This window comes from Nerophis ophidion, linkage group LG28, assembly GCF_033978795.1.
Source record: "Nerophis ophidion isolate RoL-2023_Sa linkage group LG28, RoL_Noph_v1.0, whole genome shotgun sequence".
NCBI lineage: Eukaryota > Metazoa > Chordata > Actinopteri > Syngnathiformes > Syngnathidae > Nerophis > Nerophis ophidion.
The window spans coordinates 17,049,342-17,070,096 of NC_084638.1; the positions used below are offsets into that span (position 1 = coordinate 17,049,342).

Genomic DNA, 20,755 nt, shown 5'->3' on the forward strand with positions numbered 1-20,755 from the left:
TGTTCTATATGTTATAGTTATTTGAATCTTGAGTCTTACCATGATATGTTACGTTAACACACCAGGCACCTTTTAAGTTGGTTATTTATGCCTCATATAACGTATACTTGTTCAGGCTGTTGTTCACTATTCTTTATTTATTTTAAATTGCCTATCAATTGTCTATTCTTTGTGTTGGATTTTATCAAATTATTTTCCCCCAAAAATGCGACTTATACTTTTGTGCGACTTTTATGTTTTTTTTCTTTCTCTAATTATGCATTTTCGGCCGGTGTGATTTATACTCTGGAGCGATTTATAATCCGAAAAATACAGTAAATGGAAAAATGTCCAAATCCATTGCTTGTGTTGAAGTTTGGGGAAATGTTTATAAAACAAATATAGACCCAATAATTCAACCTCAAAAAAGGGTAATTAGATTAATACACAAAGTGTGCTACTATGTGCATACCATCCATCCATCCATTTTCTACCGCTTATTCCCTTTCGGGGTCGCGGGGGGCGCTGGCGCCTATCTCAGCTACAATCGGGCGGAAGGCAGGGTACACCCTGGACAAGTCGCCACCTCATCGCAGGGCCAACACAGATAGACAGACAACATTCACACTCACATTCACACACTAAGGCCAATTTAGTGTTGCCAATCAACCTATCCCCAGGTGCATGTCTTTGGAAAGTGGGAGGAAGCCGGAGTACCCGGAGGGAACCCACGCATTCACGGGGAGAACATGCAAACTCCACACAGAAAGATCCCGAGCCTGGATTTGAACCCAGGACTGCAGGACCTTCGTATTGTGAGGCAGACGCACTAACCCCTCTTCCACCGTGAAGCCCTATGTGCATACCAATCCATTACTTATGAGTTCTAATGTGTCAAAATTTTCAGATATTGTGTTCTTAAATATCTTGGAAGTTATATCTTGAGTAAAGCAACAGTCTTCCAGCTTGTATTCTTAGGTTTTTTTAAATTAAGAGGAGAAAAGTATAATTTACAGGGGATATTGATTTTTTAAATAGGTAAAGTAAGAAGGAATACAAAATACAAATGTAGGAGTTAAATGGTGGAACAAGCTCAGTGATGAGTTGAAGACATGTTGTTCTCTCACTGGGTCCATTTATACACTCATAGTTACATTAACATTGATATTATACATGTGGACCAATAGATAGAAATGCAAGCTACTTTTGCAGTGTAGCTTGTAGTGTAGCTTGCTACAATTCTCTGAGGATAGCTTAGCTACATTTAATTGAGAGTAACTTATAGCTTTACTTACTACATTTTCCATGTAGCCTGCCCATCCCTGTCTACTTGGCCTACCTCACATGTGACTAGTTTGAATACTGCAAACGTCAATACAGTAACACCTCATTTGTGTTTTATGTTCTGCAGACATCCAGCAGGTGTCAGCAGAGAGTCATGAAGAGATTCCCTCCAAGCAGCAGGAGTGGAGCTCTAGTGTGGGACAGAAGGAGCTACAGGCCTCCTCCCACATTAAAGAGGAAGAGGAGGAACTGTGGGAGCAGCTTCAAAGGTTAGAGGAGGCAAATAATGAACATAAAGCTCAGTCCTTACAGCTTCATCACAGTCAAAGTGAAGAGAACAGAGGGGCGGAGCTTGACAGAAGCTGATGGAGAGCATTGTGAAGATATAAAGTCAGAACCAGACAGCATCTTTGCTCCACTGTCAGAAATGGACCACATGATGTCAGACTCTTCTGATCACAGTGACCACATCCAAAAACCTTTGGAGAGTAAAAATGACTCTATAGATGATACAAGACATCACACTAACAACAAACACTCTGACTGCTCTGAATGTGGGAAATCATTTAGACGGAAGAGTAATTTTACAGTTCACATGAGAATACATAAAAGAGAGAAACATTTTTCTTGCTCTGTTTGTAAGAAGAGTTTCTCCATAAAGGAAAGCGTGACCAGACACATGAGAACACGCACTTGAGAGAAACATTTTCTGTGCTCAGTGTGTCCCAAAAGATTCTCCATGAATGACCAAATGAAAAGACACATGAGAACGCACGCTGGAGAGAAACCTTTTACTTGCTCTGTTTGTAAGAAGAGGTTCTCCAGGAAGCTTGAAATGTCTGCGCACATGAGAACACATACTGGAGAGAAACCTTTTACTTGCTCTGTTTGTAAGAAGAGTTTCTCCATAAAGGAAAGAATGACCAGACACATGAGAACACACACTGGAGAGAAACCTTTTCTGTGCTCAGTTTGTCCCAAAAGATTCTCCATGAATGACCAAATGAAAAGACACATGAGAACACACACTGGAGAGAAACATTTTACTTGCTCTGTTTGAAGGAAGAGGTTCTCCAGAAAGCTTGACATGTCCACGCACATGAGAACACATACTGGAGGGAAACCTTTTACTTGCCCTGTTTGTAAGAAGAGTTTCTCCACAAACCTTGTCATGACCAGACACATGATAACACACACTGGAGAGAAACTGTTTAGTTGCACTGTGTGTGTTAAAAGGTTCAGGTTTAACAATCAGGTCAGTGAGCACAAGTGTGTAACAGTCATGGAAGCTGCAGGGATTTAAAAACACTTAAACAGTGATTGTGCCAAATGTACTTTAAAAACACATCAAGTTTAATATGAATATATATTTGATGTTGCATGTAGTGCTTCTCATCATCTATTGTTATATGTTGTCCTGTGCTTACTCTTTAAAGGCCTACTGAAACCCACTACTACCCACCACGCAGTCTGATAGTTTTTATATCAATGATGAAATATTAACATTGCAACACATGCCAATACGGCCGTTTTAGTTTACTAAATTGCAATTTTAAATATACCGGGAGTTTTTTCTTGAAAACGTCGCGTAATGATGATGTGTACGCTTGACGTCACGGGCTGTTCGGAAATATGAGCGCTGCACACACACACAGCTAAAAGTCGTCTGCTTTAACCGCATAATTACACAGCATTTTGGAGATCTGTGTTGCTGAATCCTTTGCAATTTGTTCAATTAATATTGGAGAAGTCAAAGTAGAAAGAGGGAGTTGGGAAGCTTCAGCCTTTAGCCACACAAACACACGGTGATTCCTTGTTTAAAATTCACGGAGTTGAAACTTTACTATGGATCACAGCGAACATGGATCCCAACCGAATGTCAACCAGCAGGCTTCGGTGAGAAAATTGTGGTAAAAAGTCACTTCTTACCGGATATCAGCTGAGCTTGTGCCGCCCATACAGCTGCCGTGGACTTCCCTGAGACACTGTGCGTCAACACACCCGTGGACGTACACCTCCGACTATCAAGTACTGTTAAACTCACTAAAACACTAGCAACACAATAGAAAGATAAGGGATTTCCCAGAAATATCCTAGTAAATGTGTCTAAAAACATAAGAATCCGTCCCAATGCAACCGCTTTTATTTATTTTTTGTAACTTTTTCTTTTTTTTTCTAGTCCGTCGCTATCAATATCCTCAAACATAAATCTTTCATCCTCGCTCAAATTAATGGGGAAATTGTCGTTTTCTCGGTTCGAATAGCTGTTTTTGTTGGAGGCTCCCATTAAAATCAATGTGAATATGTGAAGACCCATCAACATGGGACCTCATCGTCTGCGACTTCCGGTAGAGGCAGTGCTTTTCTCTTAGCACCGAAAGTTGCGAACTTTATGGTGGATGTTCTCTACTAAATCCTTTCAACAAAAATATGGCAATATCGCGAAATGATCAAATATGACACATAGAATGGACCTGCTATCCTCGTTTTAATAAGAAAATCTCATTTCAGTAGGCCTTTAAAGGGGAACATTATCACAATTTCAAAAGGGTTAAAACCAATAAAAATCACTTCCCAGTGGTTTGTTTTATTTTTTGAAGTTTTTTTCAAAATTTTACCCGTCCCGGAATATCCCTGAAAAAAGATTTAAAGTGCCTTATTTTCGCTATCTTCGAAGCCACTATCCATTTTCCTGTGATGTCATACAGTGCTGCCAATGTAAACAAACAATGCCGAATAGCACAGCAAAATATAGCGACATTAGCTCGAATTCAGACTCGGATTTCAGCGGTTTAAGCGATTCAACAGATTATGCATGTATTGAAACGAATGGTTGGATTATGGAGGCAGATAGCGAAAACAAAATTGAAGAAGAAACTGAAGCTATTGAGCGAATAGCTATTGACGCTACTCGGCAATAGCATCGCCGGTAAAATGTGCAGACCAAACGTTTAGGACTTTCGCATCCTGTGACACTGGAGCTACTTAAATCCGTCGATTGGTAAGTGTTTTTTTCGCATTAAATGTGGGTATCTAGTTTGAAATGTACATACAGGTAGCCTAAATAGCATGTTAGCATTGATTAGCTGGCAGTCACGCCGCGACCAAATATGTTTGATTGGCACATAAGTCAACAACATCAACAAAACTCACCTTTGTGATTTTGTTGACTTTATTGTTGCAAATGCATCTACAGGTTATCCATACATCTCTGTGCCATGTCTGCCTTAGCATCGCCAGTAAAATGTGCAGACACTCCGGCACATTCAATGGAGGGTCTGGCGGCATATTTCTTGCCACTTTCGCATCTTTGGGCCAGTGGTGCAACTTGAATCCCTCCCTGTCAGTATTGTTACACCCTCCGACAACACACCGACGAGGCATGATGTCTCCAATGTTCCAAAAAATAGTCGAAAAAACGGAAAATAACAGAGCTGAGACTCGGTGTTTGTAATGTGTTTGAGAAAATGAAAATGAAGGCTTTATTACCTAGGTGACGTCACGTTCTGACGTCATCGCTCCATGAGCGATAAACAGAAAGGCGTTTAATTTGCCAAAATTCACCCATTTAGAGTTCGGAAATCGTTTAAAAAATATATATGGTCTTTTTTCTGCAACATCAAAGTATATATTGATACTTACATAGTTCTGGTGATAATGTTCCCCTTTAAGTTGTGTGCATATGTAGTTATTATTGTATTCTATTTTCTCATTTGTTTATTTTTCACACATTTTTTCCATTGCATTTTTTTTATGTTATTATCCAATTGAAAGAATGAATGAATAAAGTTGTTAACAACACGTGGACTCTGGTTGATGAGCAGCATTATTACATCATGGATGTTAACTACTGCAAAACATCAACAAAGAAGAAAAAGGCTGAAGTTAGCAACACATCACTGAACTTTAGAGCCATCGTGAGTGGAGTTGGTTGTTTTTATTGCTGCATTTGTACTTATTTCACTTCACATCTTCACTTTTAATCCTCAAGTCTTCTTCAAATATATTGTTGTGGGCTTCTAAGATTCATGTTTATGATGTGTGTGTAGTCTGTGGAAAGGGTTGTTGTCCCTTGTGGATCCATTTGTTCACTTGCACAGATACATCATCATCATTATCAGACGTTACCGGTCCACTACTGGACGAAACCTTAGCATTAATGTTCTAATATAAGTGTGACCTCATGCAGTGGCAGAGCGTGATCCACGCTCCCTCCCCGACCCCCCACGATTCCTGAAATCTTGGCCTTGCACACGGTACTCCAGCAGCACCAAGAGCGTTTCTCGAACCTGGAGAACAAGCTCGAGGTCTCCTTCGCCAGCCTGTTTGCAAGATTGGACACAATTAGTCTAAGCTAGGGGTCCCCAAACTATGGCCCGCGGACCGGATACGGCCCCCGAGCGTCCAAAATCCGGCCCGCGGCAAGTCCCAAGTAAAAAGTAAAAAAAAATTGTTTTTGTTTCTTTTAATTATTATTTTTTCAATCTGTCCTTTCTAGTCCATTTTGTACCGTCTCATAGCCACTCAGGCAAATTTTATTGTGTAAAATTGCATTTTACCATCGATAACGTGACGTGTGCTCTTTAAGTCAATTAGTGCACGAGGAATATATATGTATGTGTGTGTGTGTGTGTGTGTGTGTGTGTGTGTGTGTGTGTGTGTGTGTGTGTGTGTGTGTGTGTGTGTGTTTGTTTGTTTGTGTATATACGTTTGTAATAACAGACTCAGACTTGAACTTTTAACAGCTGCATTAAGTCAATAACATCAGCAGCTTTTACCACTTGAAACAAATTGCCAACATCAGAGGAATAATGTCTGAATCAGACTCAGAAAGAATAAGTCTTTTTCTCCAGCAGTTTGTACTACTGTAATGGTCTTTTTCTTTTTGCAATTATATTTTATTAGATTTTACGTATATTTTACATATATATATATATATATATATATATATATATATATATATATATATATATATATATATGTAATATTTGGGTATCTTTTCTAATAATGTCTATACTGTAAACCTTGAGTTGTTAAAGTTCGAGTGCACCTCTCTCCTCAAGTGTGTATGAGTGGATGTGTGCCTGTATGAAGGGTTTGCGTGAGCAAAGTATGACTGTTTGTCATTTTAACTGTGGGATGGATGGATGGATGGATATATATATATATATATATATATATATATATATATATATATATATATATACATATATATATATATATATATATATATATAAATGTATATATATATATATATATATATATATATATATATATATATATCCATCCATCCATATATATATATATATATATATGGATGGATGGATGGACATATATATATATATTTATATATATATATATATATATATATATATATATATATATATATATATATATATATATATATATATATATATATATATATAAATGTATATATATATATATATATATATATATATATATATGGATGGATGGATGGATGGATATATATATATATATATATATATATATCCATCCATCCATCCATCCCGCTGCGGCTCACGATCAGCAGGCTATCCAGACCATAGCAAAATGGATGAATATTCCTCGGCATCAAGGATCGTCAAGAAGTGATCACAAGATCCCCTCCCGAGGGCCTGTCCACCGTACACACAACAAAAAAGATTGCAGTTTTGTTTTTCTTTAAAATGTCAATAAGTTATGATTCAATATATGTCAGAAAAGGTTTCCAGGTTAGTTCCCATTGTATTCATATTTGTAGAGTTTATAAATCTTATTTTTTCAAGAGTCATTACATTCACAAGTTCATTTAGCCAGTTCCTGAAGTTGGGTGCAGATGGGGTTTTCCAGTCTCTGAGAGAATGAGTCTTTTGGCCAAGACTGTCTCAAGCATCAACACAGTTTTAATATATTTTGGAAGCTTTTGTGTTTCTGAAGACCATCTAAACAAGATTATATCCCTGTCAGGGACAAGTTTTCTCTGATATACTCCCGAGTAAAAAAAGAAAATGCTGGACCAAAATGATTGAATATTGGACATCCCCAAAACGAGTGAGACAATGATCCTTCAGCAGATTTACATTTATCACAAAGTGGAGATGTATCAGGATAAAATGTGTGTAATAAAACTTTAGAATAGTATAAACGATGAATCACTTTAAACTGCATGAGCCTATGTCTGTTGTTATTTGAGCACTTGTGAATTTGAGAGAGTGTCCGTTCCCATTGCTGATTGGGTATTGTTGTTCTTAGTTCCTGTTCCCATGCTCTTTTAACACTGTCTGCTGATGTCATGGGCATAATGAAGCAGCTGGCAAATTTGGCGACAAGCTTTTTACTTGTGGGTGATAAATTTAATAATTCTAAAAGAGGATGTTTCTCATTTACCAGCTGAGACTTTGAAATGTTTTCTTTAATAAATATTTTTACCTGCAAATAGCAAAACCAACTGAATTGGTACAAATTAAATTTGATTCGCAATTGCTCAAATGACACAAGACTGTCCTCAAAATAAATGTTTTTTATGCATTTAATTCCATTTGAGTACCAGTCAAAAAATGTTTTATCTGTTATCGATGGAATAAGTGCATGATTGGCACATTGGTGAATACAAAGTTACATTGGAAATATTCAATTTTTTTTAATTTGAGAAATAATTTTGATAGAGTTGTTTACTACTTCACTATGGCTTATTGATTTAATTGAAGAGACTGGTTTAGTAAAAAGTAGAGATAGCAATGATGTATAAGGTTTAACTAATGACTGCAGTTCCAATTTCAGCCACGAGGGAGCATAATTAAGTGATTCATTCTTTGGGAACGCCATCTTCCAATAAAATAGGTCAATGCGTTCAGATTTGATGCCCAATAGTAATTTTTGAACATTGGAAGACCCAGTCCCCCTTCCTTTGTAGATCTAAATAAGTGCTTTTTGGATAATCTGCGTTTTTTTATATCCCCCCACAAAATCTAGAACTGAAGATTCAAGTTTTTGGAAAAAATCTGCAGGAATTAGAATTGGTACATTTTGAAAAGATAGATATATTTTGGCAGAGTGATCATTTTTATAGCATTCACTCTGCCTAACATTGAGAGAGGTAGGGTATTCCAATACTCAATACACACTTTCAGTTTCTCAAAGGCTTCAGTAAAGTTCAACTTTAGTAATGATTCATAATTTTTAGATATTTTTAAGCCAAGATAGGATATATAATTTTCTGCGACTTTAACTGGATTTTGACTGATTTTAACATTATATTCTAGGAACATAAACTCACTTTTGGACCAGATTATTTTATAATCACATATTCTAAAAGAAGTGGTAATGCAATTTGTGGATCAGTAAGTGTAACAAGTACATAATCTGCATAAAGTGAGATGAGACTCCCTGTTGAGCCCACTGAAAATCCTTTAATATTAGAGTTCATTCTTAAACCAATAGCCAGTGGTTTGAGGGCCAAATTGAAGAGTAAGGGCACAGGCAGTCACCCTGTCTCACGCCACAATGTAATTCAAAACTATCCGATATTACATTATTAGTTATGACATATGATTTTGGTGCAAAATAAATTATTTTAACCCATTTTATAAAGTTTTCTCCCAACCCAGATAATTTGAGAACATGATAAAGATTAGCCCACTCAATTTAATCAAAAGCTTTATGAGCATCCAGAGTCAGGACCGCGGCCTTTTTGTTTCCTGTGCAGTCTGAGTACAACACGTTCAGTAATCTCCGTACATTGCCAAAAGAATGTCTGTCCGGGATGAAACCAACCTGATCCTCCGGATGAATAATTTCTGTTATGTGGTGCTTAACCTTGTTGCGAGTACCTTAGTTAGAATCTTATGGTCTAAATTGAGCAGGGAGATAGGTCTATAATTGGCTGGATCAAGTCGATTGTTTCCCTTTTTTGGTATCATACATATATGGGCTTCATACATCCATCCATCCATCCATTTTCTACCGCTTATTCCCTTTTGGGGTTGCGGGGGGCGCTGGCGCCTATCTCAGCTACAATCGGGCGAGCTTGGAAGTTTATTGTTCACAAAAGAACCATTTAACATTCTAAGTATTATAGGGGACAGTATTTCACTAAAAGCTTGATAAAACTCCGCACCAAATCCATCTGGACCAGGTCTTTTATTCACGGAGAAAGATTTCAGTGCTTTTTGCAGTTCTTCGGTTGAAATAGTGTTGTCTAAAGAATTCTGATGATTTGGACTCAGTTGAGGTACGTTTAATGAGGTAAAAAAAATAATTAAAATCATTAGCCGATAGAGCTGAACTAGATTTGTATAATTCTGAATAAAAGTCTTTGAAGACATTGTTGATATCCTGTAAATCTGTAAATGTTTCACCTGTTTTTGAGCATATTTTGTGAATAGCATCTTTGGCTTGATCTCCTTTGAGCTGTCTAAACAGAAGTTTGTGTGGTTTATCGGATAATTAAAAATGTTTTTGTTTATTTTTCAGCAAGAGTTTGGATACTACCCCGTAAAAAAGAGAGTTGTATTCATTTTTCAGTTTCAGCATCTTATTGTAGTCAGACTGCAAAAGAGAATTTATATGAATTTCTTCCATTTCTTTAATTTATTTTTTCTAATTCTTTCTGCCTTTTTCTTGCTTCTCTTTGATTTGAGCTTTCAAATGAAATTATAAATCCTCTCAGAGTAGCTTTAAGGGCTTCCCACAATGTGGAGTCTGAGAAGCTCTCCGTTATCATTCACCTCAAAAAAATCTTGGATAATCTTGTTTATATACTCTTTAAAATCTTCATATAATAATAATTGTGGATTAAATCTCCATTTTTGTTTGATTTTAAGGAGATCAGTTTGGATCTGCAAACTCACAGAACTGTGATCTGAGATGATTCTACTATGGTACTCGGGATTACTGACATTGGAGAGGGCAGAGGCTTCCACTAAAAAGTAGTCAATTCTCAGGAAGAATTGTGTACAGAAGAGTACAATTAATATTCCCTTTTATTAGGGTGTTTTATTCTCCATATGTCAATGATATTTTTTGATCTCATGAGATTATTAATAGTTTTAGGGGAATTAGCAATTACATGAGATTTAGTTGACAATCTATCTAAAGTGAGATCCAAAGGGCAGTTAAAATCACCACCAATGTAGATATGAGAGGAGCTATCATCAAGAAATAGACCAAACACTCGATGATAAAAGTTTGAGTCATTGATGTTTGGTCCATAGATATTCAAAAAAGTTACTGGGTAGGATGCACAAACCCCGTTTCCATAAATAAATGATACATGGGTTGTACATGTATAGCGCTTTTCTACCTTCAAGGTACTCAAAGCGCTTTGACACTACTTCCACATTTACACACACATTCTCACACTGATGGAAGGAGCTGCCATGCAAGGCGCTAACCAGCACCCATCAGGAGCAAGGGTGAAGTGTCTTGCTCAGGACACAACGGACATGATGAGGTTGGTACTAGGTGGGGATTGAACTAGGGACCGTCAGGTTGCACACAGCCACTCTCCCACTGCGCCACGCCGTCCCACTCCATATGAGTTGGGAAATTGTGTTAGATGTAAATATAAACGGAATACAATGATTTGCAAATCATTTTCAACCCATATTCAGTTGAATATGCTACAAAGACAACATATTTGATGTGCAAACTCATAAACATTTTTTTTTTTGCAAATAATCATTAACTTTAGAATTTGATGCCAGCAACATGTGACAAAGAAGTTGGGAAAAGTGGCAATAAATACTGATAAAGTTGAGGAATGCTCATCAAACACTTATTTGGAACATCCCACAGGTGTGCAGACTAATTGGGAACAGGTGGGTGCCATGATTGGGTATAAAAGCAGCTTCCATGAAATACTAAGTAATTCACAAACAAGGATGGGGCGAGGGTCACCAATTTGTAAGCAAATTGTCGAACAGTTTAAAAACAACATTTCTCAACGAGCTATTGCAAGGAATTTAGGGATTTTACCATCTACGGTCCATAAAATCATCAAAGGAATCAGAGAATCTGGAGAACTCACTGCACGTAAGCGATAAAATTACGGCCCTTTGATCCCTCAGGCGGTACTGCATAAAAAAACCGACATCAGTGTGTAAAGGATATCACCACATGGGCTCAGGAACACTTCATAATACCACTGTTAGTAACTACAGTTGGTCGCTACATCTGTAAGTGCAAGTTGAAACTCTACTATGCAAAGCCAAACCCATTTATCAACGACACCCTGAAACGCCACCGGCTTGGCTGGGCCAGAGCTCATCTAAGATGGACTGATGCAAAGTGGAAAAGTGTTTTGTGGTCTGACAACTGACAAGTCCAGATTTCAAAATATATTTGGAAACTGTGGACGTAGTGTCCTCAGGAACAAAGAGGAAAATAACCATCCGGATTGTTATTGGCGCAAAGTTCAAAAGTCAGCATCTGTGATGGTATGGGGGTGTACTAGAGCCCAAGGCATGGGTATCTTACACATCTGTGAAGGCACAATTAATGCTGAATGGTCCATACTGGTTTTGGAGCAACATATGTTGTCATCCAAGCAATGTTATCATGGAAGCCACTGCTTATTTAAGCAAAACAATGCCAAGCCGCGTGTTACAACAGCCTGGCTTCGTAGTAAACAAGTGCAGGAACTTTCCTGGCCCGCCTGCAGTCCAGATATGTCCCCCATCGAAAATGTGTGGTGCATTATGAAGCGTAAAATATGACAAGAACCCGGACTGTTAAACAACTTAAGCTGTACATAAAACAACAATGGTAAAGAATTCCACTTTCAAAGCTTCAACAATTAGTTTCCTCAGTTCCCAAACGTTTATTGAGTGCTGTTAAAAGAAAATGTGATGTAAGACAGTGGTGAACATGCCCTTTTCTAATTACTTTGGCACGTGTTGCAGCCATGAAATTCTAAGTTAATTATTAGTTGCAAAAAAAAAAAATGTTTATGAGTTTGAACATCAAATATCTTGTTTTTGTAGTGCATTCAATTGAATATGGGTTGAAAAGGATTTGCAAATCATTGTATTCCGTTTATACTTACATCTAACACAATTTCCCAACTCATTTGGAAACGGGGTTTGTAATATGACCCTTCAATAAAATAAGTCTTCCGTTAGGGTCAATTATTTTTGATGTAAGTATGAAAGGCACATTTTTATGAGGGGGTGGCATAGCTCAGTTGGTAGAGTGGCCGTGCTAGCAACTTGAGGGTTGCAGGTTCGATTCCCACTTCCGCCATCCTAGTCACTGCCGTTGTGTCCTTGGGCAAGGCACTTTACTACGCACCTGCTCCCAGTGCCACCCACACTGGTTTAAATGTAACTTAGATATTGGGTTTCACTATGTAAAGCACTTTGAGTCACTAGAGAAAAGCGCTATATAAATATAATTCACTTCACTTCAAAAATAAAATAGCTACACCTCTAGCTTGTGAAGTAAAGGGTGCGTGATAAACCTGAGATATCCATCTAGTTTTAAGTTTGTGTTGGTTGTCTTTACAGAGATGTGTTTCTTGTAAGAATACATCTGCTTTCGATGAATTTAAATGTCAAAAATCCTTCCCCTGTTTTAATATTTTTGGCTAAGCCCCTAACGTTCCATGGAACTAGATTTTTTTTCTTACAATTTGACATAGTGTTTTAAGATTTGTTATCTTTACATGAAAAAAAAAACCTTAGTTATTAGTAAGTTGAAATATGATTGTGCATCTCTTTTCTCCACATTCATGCTCAGATTCACACGTACATAACGCTCACCCATAGTGATAGGCATGCATACAGTTGGCCAAACGTTGTCAGTTATAAATTTAAAAAAAAAGCAGAATTAAAATGAAATCTTACAGTTTTCACCGGAGTAATTGCAGAGGCACACTACTGTGTGTGCGTACACATCCCTACCTGCAAGTGTTGTTGTACTGGAAACTAATTTACAAACACAACTTCATCACACACAATACTCCACTATGGAATTGTTGTTATATTAAAATGAGAAACAAATCCATCTTTGTACAGCAATGGTTTGAAAAAGGCATTTGGTCGCTGATGTATTTATTGAGTGGTAAAAGTATTTTATTATTTGAAGATTTCAATAAGTACGACCTCCAAAAAAAAAAAAAATACAAAGAATAAAAAGCCTTTTGTTCAAAATATTCTACTTACAGTATATCATCTTTTTAATTATTTGCTATCCCTCCTTTGCTGTATTTTCTCTGGAACAAAAATAATACTCACAACTTGAAAGTTTCCATTCTTCCAAAAGCAAGACAGAATTGACCACTTAAAATATTTGTTAGGATGTTGTTTTGCAATAGAAGACAACACTTGTTCATTCTGTGATAAAGAAACACAATACACCGTTGTTTATGCATGTATGCAAAGTAAATCTCTGTGGATGATGTACAATATTGGCTTTTGCCTGACACTCCAAGCATTGATTACATATTAATGCATGTACTTGACTGAAAAAAAGCACTATTATAAAATATCTAATCTATAACTGTAGACGCATATTAAAAAAGACTGTTCCACAAACAACAATGTCACATATGTTATATGTGCTGATGTTGTTAGAAAGTCACAATTAAAGTCTTGACAGTTTATTTCAAATCCTGCAGTTTCATTTGCTGCTGCTGTTCTCACCAGCACACTTGTGTTTCTTACACTGGTACTTATAAGAGAATCTTTCACCACACACACTGCAACTCAACGCTTTCTCTCCTGTGTGTCTTCTCATGTGTCTGATAAGGTTTGATTGGTCACAAAAGCTTCTGTTGCACATTGAACAGGAATGTGATTTTTCACCAGTATGTGTTCTCTTGTGTCTTTTCAAACAACGACTTTGTGTAAAACCTTTCCCACAAGTTGAACAGGAAAAAGGTTTTTCGCCAGTGTGTGTTCTCATGTGGACTTTCAAATGTTCCTTCCTTGTAAAAGATAAGCCACAGATTGAACAAAAAAAAGGTTTTTCACCAGTGTGTGTTCTCAAATGTTCTTTCAAAAATCGACTTTCTGCAAAACCTTTACTACATATTGAACAGATAAAAGGTTTTTCTCCGGTGTGTATTCTCATGTGCACTTTCAAATTGTTACTTTGAACAAAACCTTTACCACAGATTGAACAGATAGAAGATTTTTCTCCAGTGTGTATTTTTCTGTGTTTTACCAAGCATGAATTTTGTGCAAAACATTTACCACAGATTGAACAAGAAAAAGGTTTTTCACCTGTGTGTGTTCTAATGTGTACTTTCAAAGTGTGACTTTCTACAAAACCTTTACCACAGAGTGAACAGATAAAAGGTTTTTCTCCGGTGTGTGTTCTCATGTGTACTTTCAGATGACAATTGTATTTAAATGTTTTGTCACAGTGAGAACATGTGAAGTGAGTGTTGTCAGTGTGACATGTCTTATCATCTTTAGAGTCTTCATCATCAGTGTCAGGAGAGTGTGACGTTGTGTCCTCACTATCTGATAGTGGAGCTAAGAGCTTGTCTGCTTGTGATCCTCCACAGTGGTCTCCATCAGCTTCTGTTGTCATGTGTTGTGTTGAGCTGCTGCTTGGAGGCTCCCCCCCTCCCCTCTCCTCACTTTCACCTTGGACCTCATAATCTTCACTTTTCACAGGGACACCAGTCACTGGGAACTCCACCAGTCCTTCAAGATGATCTCCTTCCTGCCTGATGAGGTGTTCCATCGCTTCCTCTTTAATGTGGGGGGTCAGAGAGTCTTCCTCTTCCTTTTTACAGGGAAGGGTCTGTGTCGAAGAAGAAAAGGAGACGTCACAGGGTCTGTGGCGCCTGGTCTTCTTCTTTGATGGATCCTTCTTCGCCATCCTGGAGCTACACTCTGGTTTCTCAGGCAGGAGTTGTTCTTGACAGACGTCTACAGGACACACAATTACAACATGCTTGAGAAATGTCCAGATTTGCTCAGTCACATGAGGCATTCAGTAAGTTTACATGAACTTAAAATAACAAGTTATTACATGAATTGGCCTGAAAACAAACACACTGCTCTTTACAACATTATTCACAGGAAAAGAACACTTTTTACGAGAGATAAGCAATATGGCCTAAAACCTATATTGTGATAAATTCCCTTCTGTGTGAGTGCAGCTGGGATAGGCTCCTGCGCCCTCCGTCATTTTTATGTCAGTTACTGATGTATAAACTTGGAGAAAAGATTAGGTCGTTTACAGTGTAAATCTGTATTCTGTATTGTTGTCTCTGCTATGACGCTATCTTGTGGTCGAGTTTTCTCACTGCGAGTGCTGTGGGTTGTCCCCTGCTTTTCCTGTGCCTTGTCCTTTGTCATTTGGTACATGGTGTAAAGATAAGTGTGACCGGTAGATGTCAGTCACACATAAGAGATACCTGTAGACTGTAATATGACGCCAGTAAACAACACCAAAACTTTAAATGTTCCATTGAAAATAAAGAACATTACACACGGCACTCAAAATATGTCCAAATGTTTTAGTACAACTTTGAAGCCGCACCGCTTGATGGATTGTTGTCCCATTACGGCTACCATAGTCAGAGACACAAGTATCACTATTGTGTGTGTTTGTGTATAACGGCCGCAAAATGGCACCCATTAGCAGACATATTATCTGGCTTCTCTTACCTTTTGGTACCTGCTGATGTTTATTTGGGATCTGCATAATTACTAAACATTGCCGTAGTCAATGAGCTTATTTTTCTCTATCTTCTCTTTATGGGACATTCATCTTCTGTTGTTGCCATTTCTAATACAAAGTAGTGTAAAGTTCTTACTTTTATCTGTCAGTAAACTCGCCATGAAAGCACTAAAACATACCCGTGTATTGAGTTTACATAATTCATCCAAGGAACATTGGTCATTATAGTGTTCCGGTCGGACGTTTATTCACGGGACACATTTCCGGCGATGTTGTGGCACTAGTGAGCCTCGGCTGAGGAGATATAGCTCATTGTTGATTGAAGTAAAGTCTGAATGTCATTAAAACAATTAGCTGCATCTTTTGACACTTCTTCCACTCCCGTCCTTGCACGCTACACCGCTACAACAAAGATGATGGGGAGAAGACGCTGTCGAAGGAGAGCCACGTAAATAAGACCGCCCACAAAACGGTACATTCTGAAGCGACTGTCAGAAACTCACTTGAAGATGATATGTAAAACATCATCTATGCAACATTTTGACCAAAGAACCACTATTACATTTTATGTAGACCACAAGGAAGTATTTTACATTTAGAAAAATATATATAAATGACCTTCTAATCCGGTGCGCTTTTTATATGAAAATAGACCTGACTAGACTCGCTTATCGACTGTGCGCCTTATAATCCGGTGCGCCCAATTGCCCAGAAAATACAGTACACCGATCCTGGCCTACAATTACATAAATATATTAATGCCTCTGGACATCGTATTTAATGCTTATTAATACAATTTAAGGACTTAATTTAGGAAAAGTCCATTTAATGACTTTTAATGCTTTTTAATGACCCACAGAAACCCTGCTAAAGCTCTTGAATGTCAACAAATGTGGTCCGATTGATGCAAAAATCAACAGTATAATATCAGTATAAGGTTAAAACAGTGGTTTGATCAATATTTTGTATTATATATATTCAATAGATTGTGTTATTGTTTACAAACTCAGTAAATAAGGAAGATTATAAGGGCTTAAACTTAATGATTAAATTCAGAGCCATATTTAAATATGCAGTTGATATTCTAACACCACCATCCTGTGTTTTTGTCTGATTATGATTGCGAACAAAAATTTGAGTACTCAATTATCTTGAAAAATGTAAATATCAGTATCCGCATTGGTATGACCAATACTGGCCCTGTAACTACTTGGTACTGGATTGATAACTAAATTTCTAGGATCAGCCAAAACTAAAGTATCAAACAACAAAACAAGTGCTTAGTGCATTTTAACGAAACAGCAGAATAAGTGATTATTACATTTTAACAGAAGTGTAGATAGAAACACAATACATTAGAAAGTTCCTAAATAAAGATATTCTTCATGGAATTATTGAGACATTTCTAGGATGTATTTACGATTTTTACGAGATTTTGATAGTTTTATACATTCTAAGGCAACTTGAGGGTTCCAGGTTGAATTCTAGTCACTGCCGTTGTGTCCTTGGGCAAGGTACTTTACTCACCTGCTCCCAGTGCCACCCACACTGGTTTAAATGTAACTTAGATCATGGGTTTCACTATGTAAAGCGCTCTGAATCACTAGAAAAAAGCGCTAAATAACAACGTTCGCTTTTCTTTTTTTTCACATCACTGAATATTACACACTGCAGACTTTGTGAGAGCCATTAAACATAAAAAACATCACTTACTGTATATGGTTTGCTGTCACTATGACGCAGACTGATAGACTATTGTTACATTCCAGTTTAGATGACGAATTACTCATAATCGTTGCACGGAAAAGGGGGTGAAGCTAAGCGTCTCTTCGTGTCATTCGCCATCGCCGGGTCTAAATTAGCTGTCAAAGGGTACCAACTTGTCAGAGTACATCCTCATCCTTCGACTATCCAGGTGAGAGGTATGATTCCTGATCTGGAAAAATCTTTCACCAGTACCAAGGCGAGGAAGGAGCTTACCAGCTGCTGATGTCAACATAGACACACACGCTATAAATAGTTTGTCTGCGTTAGCACTTATAATAACAATATCACTAATACTTGGTTGGTATTCAAGCCACAAAATGCAAATGGAGTATTGTTGGCGCTTTTTGGATGGTTATAGAGGACTTGTATATACATTAATGAGTTAGAATGTGATTTAAAAAAAACATATCCATCGTCATGTCTTTTATAATGATTGTGAATAATAGAAAAAAAAAACTCCCCAAAAAAGTGCAGTTCCTCTCTAAATTCCAATGATTAGAATTTAAGTCTATGAGTAGGGATGACGTTAGAGAACCGGTTCTACCGATTGTTCAATAAGAAAAGAACCGATTTCATGGATTTGAATCCCTTTTTGAGAAACGGTTCCCGTTCTCGAAGCCACTATAGTAAAGAAAAATATTTGGTTCTTTATTCGAATCCCTGGGAACGAATCCCGTGTCACAGGAAATGTCCTGTGGCACGTCACAGGAAATGACGTAGCTCAGTCATTCGGCGGCAGATACAGAAGCAGCAACAAAAATGGACCGGAAAAAACGCTCCAAGGCATGGCTTCACTTTACAAAGAAACACGACGAGGAAACGGCTGTCTGCAATTATTGTCAGGCTTCGCTTTCCTGTAAAGGGAGTAGTACAACAAACATGATGAAACATGTTCAGGTCGCACATAATGTGAAGGTTAGAGAAACGTGTCATGTCTTCGACACGTGGAGAAGCAGCGACAGAGATGACAAAGCACGCCCCTCTTCCTCTGCTTCAACCTGCAGTCCCACTGATAGTGCTGGTGAGTAACTAACGTTAACTGCTGCCGGTTAATTTCCATATCTGCTCACTTGTAGCCTTTTGGTTAAAATAACGTTACCTCTTATGTCAACCAGGACTGCAGTAATGTTAGCTAGACAAACGTTACCAAAGCATAGTCAGTGGCTAACGGTAACGTTAACGTTAGCCTTTTTGTATGTGTGATAACGTTAACGGTATCTTGTAGCCAACACCACTACAGAGTTTGCAGGTCTGTCTAATAAACTAGCGCTTTCAAGATGTGAATTAAGATAATGTTTACGTTATTCTATTTTAGATGATTACATTCATGACAGGCAGAGTGACCAGGGCAGTGTTTGCTCTGTAGCACAGAGCGTTAACCCATTTACCATAGCGAGGTATAACCATTTACCATGGCGAGGTATAACTATTTACCATGGCGAGGTATAACGCAGAGCGCAGCAAGATGAGTGAGGAAGAGAATGACAACATTACTCGCAAGCTAATGAGAATGATGGTGAAAAATCTCCTCACCTTCAACTTAGTGAACACGGACGAATACAAGTAGGTTAATAATTGTATTTTGCTGACATGTAACGGAGCAAAAAGTAAACAACGGTATTACGCTGAGATTTGTATTCAAATGTAAAGTGCTGTACAATACAAATGCGTGCAGGATTTTCCCCTGCATGTATTTTTCTTAGGTGGCCCACTTAAAGGGGCACAAACAGTCAATATTTATTTTATTTTTTCCTTAAAAAATAAAAGTGAGCTTTTGTCAAACCAAGTATTGTGTGTTTTTACATATATGACAACCTATTTGGATTCGATGAGAATCGTTTTAATAAGAGGATTCGATGGCATCGAAATCGATAATTTCTTAACAAACATCATCCCTATCTATGAGCATGAAGTGATGAAGCCTACTTGGATGAGAGGACAAAGGTCTTGTAAAACAAAGTGAACAGTCCAGTTGTGATGGATTGAATGCCCTGAGAGTAAAATGATATGTGGATGTTGTGCTTACTTGGACTGTGATGAAGCTGTGAGGACTCAGCTGGTTTGTCTTCATGCTCTTCAGTCTTCACAGAGACAACAGTCAGTGGAAACTTGCTGAGATCAGCCTCCTCCTGCCCTAGAAGACACTCTCCCTCCTCTTCCTCTTTAATGTGGGGGGGCTGTGGATCCTCCTCTTCCTCTTTAATGTGAAGGGGCTGCTGGAGGTCTGTTGGGTAAATAAATTAATCAGAGAGAATATAAATAGTTTTGGACTGACACTGTTAACACATTGATATTATTTGTGTTCTGAACGTGTGTAGCAAAACAACCACTAAAAACACGGGAAATACCTACTGATGTCCTCAAATTATTCAAAAGTGGTAGAGTGAGTACAAAAACCGACTTGGAAATTTGATGAGGGGCAATTTTAAAAGTTTTTATAAGTACGAGGCAGCATTGATTGAGGCATTCTTAATGTAAAGTATGTAAACATTGTATTCTGTATATGGTCTATTACACCTACTCTTTATCTCTAAATTTAACCACAATATTATAATGACATTGTCATTACCATTGGTTTCCTGTGGACGGGACTCTCACTGCTGTCTTGGAGCCACTATGGATTGAACTTTCACAGTATCATGTTAGACCCGCTCGACATCCATTGCTTTCGGTCCCCTAGAGGGGGGGGGGGTTGCCCACATCTGAGGTCCTCTCCAAGGTTTCTCATAGTCAGCATTGTCGCTGGCGTCCCACTGAATGTGAATTCTCCCTGCCCACTGGGTGTGAGTTTTCCTTGCCCTTTTGTGGGTTCTTCCGAGGATGTTGTAGTCGTAATGATTTGTGCAGTCCTTTGAGACATTTGTGATTTGGGGCTATATAAATAAACATTGATTGATTGATGATTGATTCTATATTATGGAAATTAAAAAAAAAATCTAATTCCAAAATCACTAAAAAAAACACTTATGGTATGTTTTTGTTATCATGCAAAATACGTTTTGCCGGTCATCTTGTTGTCTGGGCCAAAAGGAACTTTTACCCAAACATGTTTTGCTATGTGGTGTTTTATGGAGTATCTCCATCAACA

At 37.8% G+C, this 20,755-nt stretch overlaps 2 protein-coding genes across 3 annotated transcripts in view; one reads left to right on the top strand and one right to left on the bottom strand.

Annotated features, from left to right (window-relative positions):
* Positions 1–4,985, top strand: part of LOC133545299 (gastrula zinc finger protein XlCGF57.1-like) — a 229,705-nt gene extending 224,720 nt beyond the window's left edge. Inside the window, exon 4 of the mRNA XM_061890738.1 lies at positions 1,391–4,985. Within this exon, the coding sequence (XP_061746722.1) occupies positions 1,391–1,629 (239 nt within the window). The 3' untranslated portion in view covers positions 1,630–4,985. The remainder of the gene's footprint in view (positions 1–1,390) is intronic.
* Positions 1–20,755, bottom strand: part of LOC133545301 (oocyte zinc finger protein XlCOF6-like) — a 126,717-nt gene that overhangs the window by 102,560 nt on the left and 3,402 nt on the right. Inside the window, exons 5-6 of one of the 2 annotated variants that reach the window (XM_061890743.1) lie at positions 19,694–19,891; positions 13,313–15,143 (exon numbers count right to left, since the gene is read on the bottom strand). In XM_061890743.1, coding sequence (XP_061746727.1) covers positions 13,882–15,143; positions 19,694–19,891 — 1,460 coding nt within the window. In that variant the 3' untranslated portion in view covers positions 13,313–13,881. Of the gene's footprint in view, positions 1–13,312; positions 15,144–19,693; positions 19,892–20,755 lie in introns of those variants that run through there. The other variant, XM_061890740.1, reaches the window with a different exon arrangement.